The sequence below is a fragment of the Taudactylus pleione genome, unplaced genomic scaffold, assembly GCF_031769625.1.
Source record: "Taudactylus pleione unplaced genomic scaffold, aTauple2 ptg000547l, whole genome shotgun sequence".
In the NCBI taxonomy this organism is placed as follows: domain Eukaryota; kingdom Metazoa; phylum Chordata; class Amphibia; order Anura; family Myobatrachidae; genus Taudactylus; species Taudactylus pleione.
Genome location: NW_028284949.1, coordinates 1,825,001 through 1,834,451, shown reverse-complemented (window position 1 = coordinate 1,834,451; position 9,451 = coordinate 1,825,001). Strand labels below are relative to the sequence as shown.

At 41.5% G+C, this 9,451-nt stretch overlaps 1 protein-coding gene across 2 annotated transcripts in view; it reads right to left on the bottom strand.

Annotated features, from left to right (window-relative positions):
- Window positions 1-1,710: 1,710 nt before the first annotated feature.
- Window positions 1,711-9,451, bottom strand: part of LOC148500746 (uncharacterized) — a 30,317-nt gene continuing 22,576 nt past the window's right edge. The window contains exons 4-5 of one of the 2 annotated variants that reach the window (XM_088451353.1): window positions 9,101-9,451; window positions 1,711-3,985 (exon numbers count right to left, since the gene is read on the bottom strand). The exon at window positions 9,101-9,451 is cut by the window's right edge and continues 82 nt beyond it. In XM_088451353.1, the coding sequence (XP_088307479.1) occupies window positions 2,592-3,985; window positions 9,101-9,451 (1,745 nt within the window). In that variant the 3' untranslated portion in view covers window positions 1,711-2,591. The remainder of the gene's footprint in view (window positions 3,986-9,100) is intronic. The other variant, XM_088451352.1, reaches the window with a different exon arrangement.

Genomic DNA, 9,451 nt, shown 5'->3' with positions numbered 1-9,451 from the left:
CTGGACCACAGTGCCCCAGGAACACACATGTACTTACATATCTTTATATACATGTACCTACCGACAAGATAGCCACAGGACACACGTATATATAAATATATATATATATATATATACATATATATTTATCGCCCTGATTCGCTGACAGAAGCGGAGCTATAAAGATTAATAGGTAAGGATTAACCCTCTTGTAGGAATCTAATTGCTTATAACAAAATTGTACATCCCGAGGCCTAGCATGTAGAGCCAGGTCATCTATCACTCTCTGGGCTATTGGAAACCACTCCAAATGTTATGTATGTGCTGCAGAAGTGAGCATATAGAAACACATACATCTGCATAGTTTATCATGGTCATCCCTTACACATAAGGGCTCATTCTTTGTTGTGAGCCGATAACTTACTAGTATATGTGGGAGAAAACTGGAGTACCCGGAGGAACTCAGCAAGCACAGGGAGAACATATAAACTCCACCCAGAAGAGCTATAGTGGGAACCAATATGGAACCCTTCACAAAAAAACAATTTAGTTGTCATCCTTGCTCCCTGGGCTCGCAGGGGTGATATTTGTTCCAATTTTAGTGTATGTGCTGCCGAAGTGAACACTCACGATGAAGCAGTAATGCCACTATTACCATCTGTACTGCAGCTTTAATATTAGTATATAATAACCATTATTATATTGTTACCAGGGTTCCCCATATAGTGTGATATAGAAAGGGAGGGGTGTGGGGGGAATGAGGGAGAGGGTGATATATGACAGGCAGTAGCTTAGATACCTCTAACCATTATTATATTGTTACCAGGGTTCCCATATAGTGTGATATAGAAAGGGCAGGGTATGGGGGGGATGAGGGAGAGGGTGATATATGACAGGCAGTAGCTTAGATACCTCTAACCATTATTATATTGTTACCAGGGTTCCCATATAGTGTGATATAGAAAGGGCGGGGTGTGGGGGGAATGAGGGAGAGAGTGATATATGACAGGCAGTAGCTTAGATACCTCTAACAATTATTATATTGTTACCAGGGTTCCCATATAGTGTGATATAGAAAGGGCGGGGTGTGGGGGGGAATAAGGGAGAGGGTGATATGACAGGCAGTAGCTTAGATACCTCTAACCATTATTATATTGTTACCATGGTTCCCATATAGTGTGATATAGAAAAGGCATGGTGTGGGGGGAATGAGGGAGAGGGTGATATATGACAGGCTGTAGCTTATATACCTATAACCATTATTATATTTTTACCAGGGTTCCCATATAGTGTGATATAGAAAGGGCGGGGTGTGGGGGGAATGAGGGAGAGGGTGATATATGACATGCAGTAGCTTATATACCTATAACCATTTTATTGTTATCAGGGTTCCCCATATAGTGTGATATAGAAAGGGCGGGGTGTAGGGGGGAATAAGAGAGAGGGTGATATACATGCAGTAGCTTAGATACCTCTAACCATTATTATATTGTTACCAGGGTACCCATATAGTGTGATATAGAAAGCTAATAGAATCAGGAGAGTGAGATAATTAGAGTTGTATGAATAATTTTTATGGCAGCAGGTTACGGATGTTTGTCAGTGTATATAGATAATAAAAAAGCCCATGTATGTAAAAGGGGAGTAGATTAATGAGGCAGCAAATTGTACAGAGGGGTGAGACACAGGGAGAGTGACGGATGTAATAACCTTAGAGAAGAGACCATGGAGTAAAAGAAGAACAATTTTTAATATATGATTTTGGATTAAAAGGTAATTTTGTAGGACAGTACATAAACAAATGTCAAGTTTGATTATGAAATTACCTGGTCACAGATGGTGTCATATGTTTGTTATACAGTTTCTTTTAACTGTTTAGAAAACCCACTTAGTTATTCCACACCATGTATTTCCACAGTTAGTTGCCCCCCAAGACTGAATGGTAAGAAATTGTATGGCTGATAACACTTGACTACATCTGAGCCAATTGGTCAGCGGAATGAAATATATTTGATGAAAGGACATACATTGCACTGTGTGCGAGAGAAAACAACACACAGTGTGCTACTATAATCTATGCTCCACACAGGAAATGACAATTACAAGCATCTCAAAAAATCACACAAGTCTAAAATCAGATGGAAGATGTGATGTTCTCCACAATGGACTGACATTGAGAATTTGTCTCCACACGGTTCTATTGGTTAGAATTCAAGGAGACTGCGTACTACTTGCTTTTGGTTAGCAACACTAAAGACATCTTTCCCTCCTGGTTCTTTCCTTTACTGTTCCCTTCTGTCATCCATGACTGTGTAATATATACTTTACTTTTATTATAGGTTGATTGTTGTGTGGAAAATGTACCAATGTTTTGTCTACTGAAGGCACTGTGTATTGTCCATTCTGCTATTGCTGGGACTTAAAACACAATAGATTAGCCAAAAGATTTGAAGCATTTGAATTATTTAAAGAATTGTTTCATGTCTATCAGATCATGTTTTTATGTATTATTTGATGTGTAACAAGATTTGATTTCTGTGTAAAACATTTCCCACACTCGGTTTCTCACCTGTGTGACATCTTTGATGTGTAATGAGACTTAAATTGGTTTTTCACCTGTGACTTCTCTGATGTCTAATTAAATTTGATTTTGCTGTAAAACATTTCCCACACTCAGAGCATGGAAACTGTTCCTCAACTGTGTGACATCTTTGATGTCTAACAAGATATGTTTTGTTTCTGAAACATTTCCCACACTCAGAGCATGGAAACAGTTTCTCACCAGTGTGACTTCTCTGATGTATAACAAGATTTGATTTCTGTGTAAAACATTTCTCACACTCAGAGCATGGAAATGGTTTCTCACCTGTGTGTCTTCTCTGATGTGTAATTAGATTTGATTTTGCTGTAAAACATTTCCCACACTCAGAGCATGGAAACTGTTCCTCAACTGTGTGACATCTTTGATGTATAACAAGATGTGATTTCTGTGTAAAACATTTCTCACACTCAGAGCATGGAAATGGTTTCTCACCAGTGTGACATCTCTGATGTATAACAAGATGTGATTTTGCTGTAAAAAATTTCCCACACTCAGAGCATGGAAATAACATCTCACCTGTGTGACTTTTCTGATGTGTAACAAGATTTGATTTCAGTGTAAAACATTTCCCACACTCAGAGCATGGAAATGGTTTTTCACCTGTGTGTCTTCCCTGATGTCTAACAAGGATTGATTTCTGAGTAAAACATTTCCCACACTCAGAGCATGGAAATGGTTTCTCATCTGTGTGAGATCTCTGATGTATAACAAGATGTGATTTCTTTATAAAACATTTCCCACACTCAGAGCATGGAAATGGCTTCTCACCAGTGTGACTTCTCTGATGTATAACAAGATGTGATTTTGCTGTAAAACATTTTCCACACTCAGAGCATGGAAATAACATCTCACCTGTGTGACTTTTCTGATGTGTAACAAGATTTGATTTCAGTGTAAAACATTTCCCGCACTCAGAGCATGGAAATGGTTTCTCACCTGTGTGTCTTCTCTGATGTATAATAAGATAGGATTTCTTTATAAAACATTTCCCACACTCAGAGCATGAAAATGGCGTCTCACCTGTGTGACATCTCTGATGTGTTTTAAGATACGATTTATAGATGAAACATTTCCCACACTCAGAGCATGTATGGGGCATTGCACTGGTCTTATTTGGTTTGTCTTTAATGACTTTTGGAATCTGTTGGGCATCTATAGAACAGGAAAATATTTTATCTACTGCAGAAGCTGTAATAGGTTTACCAATATCTGAGTCATCAGGAGAACATTCCCCATAATCAGAGGGATCAGATGACACATGTGCACTGTGAGGTGCTGGATGTATAATTGTGGTGTTAGGGTTTTGTCCTAGAGAATCTCGGATGATGTCCTGATCTTCTATGTCACCATCTGTAGATAAGATTAGATGTCCCTCTGAGATCTTCCTTCTGTTACATCCATCTGCTGGAAATAAAATAAATATAAGAAAAAAGTATTTCCCTGTAACAAGGATAGTTTTCCAATAGAGACTACGGTGACAGGTCCCCAAATTAGCAACAAAACGGGAAGTTCTGTTGTTTCATGATACAATTTATAACTGTCACATATTATGCTATGCTATAGTTACTACAGGGTTTACATGTTTATTCCAATACAAAACATAAAGACAATTGCTGTTGGCCTTGGCGCCACCACTACATACCTGGGTCCATCTAGCAATCCAAGCACAAGAACTTAAGCAAAACATATAAGCTTGCAGCCCAGAATCAAGGTTCTTGCAAGTATTTATAGTGTGTATTCATAAAACACCATTAAAATGCTGTTAAAATGTGCCCATCTCCCAGATCCAGAGGCTAAAGCTGGCCACACACTAGACCAACTTACAGCCAACCAGCCAAATAGTTCATTGGTTGTAATGAAAATCTGGTAACATATGGGAGTGACTGATGATGACCAATTTGCTCCTAAATGCCAGAAAACAGATGAAAATGGACGTTCAGACAAGTTTGTTAAATGTTTGATCTGTACAATTTGTTCAAACAACAGTTTTTGGCCATTTTCCAGCGTTTGGGAGCAAATTGCTGATTTTCATTTGCTTTCATACCTAACCAGATTTTCATTCCAACCAATCAACTAGTTGGCTGGTTGGACAGATAATCTTTAGATGTGTGGCCATCTTAACGCCTAAACAAGCATAGGCTAGTGAGCTACACCCAAAATGGCCTCACATCAACTTGATTGACAGCATTCAGGACTTATGACACAATTTTGAAATTAAATAAAATAGGCCAGAGCTGGATGTTACCCATACATTACATGGTACCAGCCGCGTGGCAATAGGTTTTTGTTTCAAAATTAGCTTCTGTAGCTGGGAGACAAGGACAATGTAACTACAAGTTAATGGTGTATCATTCATAGTAGGAACTTGCAGAAATTAAGAACTCCTGACACCAGGCTGCAGCTTAAATGTTTTGAGCAAAATATAAACAAATCCCTATACTGTACTTTGCTGGATACACACAAATTGTCAATGGTGGTGACAAGCCCCAAAGTGCCAGATGTCCTCCAGGTGATCGTAACATTTTTTTGGGCTTAATTCAACACCACCTGTTACTGACTCCTCCCAATGCCTCCTGGGTGGTTTTGTCTAATTGTCACTGATCTCTCACTGTGGACCAGTCTGCACAGAGTAGCTGGCAGAGGGCTTGAGCTCGGAGACACTGACCTCAACCAGAACAGCTGGAGAAAGGAGTATAGTTTGGTGCTACTCTGGTAGCCACAGGATACATAACACAAACAAGCAAAGAGAGCACAGTATTCCTACAGCGGGGCGCACACGGATTAATTACAAATATTGAATTCAACCTTTTTAGTGACAATCAATTAATTAAAATATAACTTTTATTAGATCCTTTTAAAATTAAATCAGCGAAAATATATATAAAAATGGCAATAAAAAAACATATTTCTCCACAATATTCTCTATAGTTGGTACTATTGTAGTGTCACATACTATATCTATTCCTAGTGCTATATGCCAACCAAAAATTGGAAATTAATTCCACCGTATTTGTATTAATTATTTGGTGTCCGTATTTTCATTAGATAATAATCCAAACACCAGTGTTGTTACATCACCTTGTTCAATGGTTCAAAAAGTGCCCAGTACACTAGTTTCCATACAGGAAAATATGTTCTCATACTAGATTTAAACTGCTGCACTTGCTACATGAAATTGTTGCAAAAACAACTTCAAAACTATCTATAAATAGATACACTGGGTGTCAACTATGTCTGGTTGGTAAAATTAATATCAGTTTCACTAAAGCAGACACTTTACAGATCAAAGGGGATAAACTAACAGCGCTTTTTATCACTTCTATTGAACCTTAACCTCAGGGTATCTAATATTATGTGCTATATTGTCCATTCACTAATCCTAGTAATTTATACACAGGAATCAATTATGTCCACAATGATACATAGGACCACAGAGCATATCACATGAGATAAAGTGCATTCATCGGGTTTACTTTAATAAATTCTGATACCAGACAGCATTCAGTACTTGCCATTAAACCCCTCAGTAAATGTAATATGCAATCTGCACTGTTGTCTGATCACTATATAATAGTGTTCCCGCTAGGCTGTTTTAGCGGGGCGCGGCGCCCTGCGCTCCTTCTGGAGGGCAAAAAGCGCCCTGCCCTAACAGCCTGCGGGAGCCGTTCTCACCCGCGGGACGCAGTGTCCCGCGGGTGGACAAACATGCGGTGATCCGGTCACCGCCGGAGAATAGACGCCGGGCGCATGCGCCCGGCATCTATTCTCCCTTTCTGCAGCGCTTGGGGGCTGCCCGGCATGTCCGTAAGCGCCGGGCACGCCCCCAAGTATGACGAAAAGGGGACGCGTCTTATAGACACGCCCCCTTTTCATAACCACGCCCCCTTTTTGGGCGCCCTGCCTGCCGCCGGAGCTAGAGGGAACACTATATAATATACCGGCTATAAACGCGTGCTCAGCAGCGGGGGAGGAGCTGGCTGAAACAGGGAAGGCATCCTACCCTGGCCTGCAATTAACCCCAGAGCGGTACTGCTGCTCTGCTCAGGTCCGCTGTCCCTGCGGTTTGGTGGCAGCGCAGGACTCTGTGCCTGGCTCCACCACAGACCGCATCCCCAGGGAGCCCCCAGCCCTGAGGAAATTACTGTGTAGTAGTGGACACCTACCGCGGGCGTCCGCTGTTACTTACCGCTGCCCCCGTGAATCCGGCACACAGTCAGGAATCCTCCGGGGTCCCTGCTAGTGAGAACCCCGAAGGCCCGCCGAGATCCCCAGATCAGTACTGGGGTCTCAGCGCCAGCAGGGTGGTGATGTGGACGTCCGCTGGACTGTCCACATCACTGCTCTTGAAGATTTTTTGGGGCTGTATCAGCCCCCCTTTGCATGGAACACCTGACTCCGGCAGGGCACCGACTAAACTGAAGGGGTATAGGAAGGGAGCCCGGTGCATCCTGGGAGGCTCTAAAAATTTAACTGCGTGGTGCCCGGATTGGTCCCCAGCCACCTATACCCCAAGGTACTTCCCTTTGGACCCTAAGGACCCTGAAGTAGAAATTAAATATAATTAAAATTTCACAGTACAGTTGCATACACACACAACGATTTTGTAAATGAACGATTTTAGTAAACGATTTTCGTTAATTTTTTCAAGGGAAAAGTGAACGAAAATCGTTTACTAAAATCGTTCATTTACTACATGTAATGAACGATTTTTATGAACTACAAACAATTTTTGCATATTAACTTAATGAAAATCATTGAGTTGGCCAGTCTGACTGAACTACAAACGTGAATGCGCATGAACAATAATCGTTCGTTTTAACTTAGAAAGTGAACGATATCGTTTATCGATAATTGTCCAAAAATCGTTGTGTGTGTATGCACCTTTACAGTTTAACTGCATTCCTCCTTTGATAAGCAAACTAAATTATTGTGACTTAGACATGACGTGTTACACGACTGGTCTCCTTAGTACGGAAGGCATGAACAGGAATACTCCAATATGCAGGAAGACCAAAAGACAAAGGCGTCACTAGGGCAAATGGTTAATCAAAGGCTTCACTAACATGTCACCGCCTGTGTCTGGGTGACACAATAACCTTCCCTTATCGGGTAACCTGGCCGCTCACAGCACTCTCCAAGGGTTACACAGACACTACGGGGAAAGTGGTATTATATAACAGTGCCCAGTCAGTACATGTAACACTATTAGATATTCTGTGCCCTGCGCTTGGTGCTGTACAAGTGCACCCCTACAGTCTGGAACTTAGCTGCCCTGAGCCTGCAGGGTAATCCATATGATAGGTATATATGTAAATATCTTTATATCTATACATATATATACAGTAAGTAGGAATTACAATACAGCCTCTCATACTCTGTTTGAACATTGCACATTATCTATACTGTGCCCAGCACTGGGAGGTAACAGCCTTGGCGGTGCAGCCACCAGATGGTGTTCAGATACCACATCCAGCTGCAAACAACGTACATCATTATATATGCAGCCAACATAAAGCCTATAATGCCAATATTTCCCTCTGATGGTGCCATAGCACATAATGTTGTGCAGTGGTGGCCATCTCAGCCCCGTTGCTCGGGTCCCCAACCATATACGACAATTGTCTTTCTGTATTGCATTTATATATGGCATTACTATGCCACGCAGCTTGTAACATGTACAATATGGATATATCCAGACGCGGACATGTTTGTTTTAATAATTTACGATGCTTGCGCTGGAGTTTACATTGTGACAAGGAGAGTGTATTTCATAAACTATAGATGAAATGTGTTCTGACATACTAGACCAGGTCTGGCCAACCTGAGGCTCACCAGCTGCTGTGAAACTACAAGTCCCAGCATACCCTGCCAAAGTTTGGCTATTATGAAATGCTAAAACTGTGGCAGGGCATGCTGGGATGTGTGGTTTGCACAACAGCTGGAGGACCACAGGCTGGCCAGGCCTGTACTAGACCATGATAGCTGAAGGAACGTGAACAAGACACTGCTGCCTCCAGGCTTGCAGGAAGATGCGCAATATCTATGGGATGTACAGAAAGAGAAGCTGGATATGCGCACAGGTCACCATTTTGGGGAATATTTACATTCATATATTTTTTTAATTGCTAATTTCCATTATGATAAGGCAGACAAGTAGAGTGGGCGGAAATTATTTCATCCCAAAAGACGTGCTCCACGCCCTCATGGTGATCCTTCCAATATACAGAAATGTCTACTAGTTCTTATTAGGAAGTGAGCAAAAATATTCAGCATATTATCCTATGTAGTACTGACCATAGTGCCCGTCCACAGGATGATCTGCAGGTGCCCCAGAAACAATCCTAGCTGTAGGCACCCTGCTAGCCAGGGCAAAGGGCCAGGGGGGTATACAGTGCTGTCCACAGAGCCTCTGCGCCCTGTGAGATGGCACCAGTTGCCCATAGCTAGTTACGGCACTATGTTGTAGTGTAAGGAGTATGTGAATGTGACTCTTCTCTGTAATAAGTCCTTATTACTCACCTGTGGTATCTGTAAGGATTTCCTCCTCCTTACACTGCTGATCACCCCTCACATATGTCTCTACTCCCTCTGTATCTTCTGCCTTCATATCAGTCACATATGTCTCTTCTCCCTCTGTATTTTCTGCCTTCATATCAGTCACATACGTCTCTTCTCCCACTGTATCTTCTGCCTTCATATCAGTCACATACGTCTCTTCTTCTCCCTCTATATCTTCTGCCTTCATATCAGTCACATATGTCTCTTCTTCTCCCTTATTTTCTACCTTATTATCAGTCACATACGTCTCTTCTTCTCTCTCTATATCTTCTGCCTTCATATAAGCCACATACGTCTCTTCTTCTCTCTCTA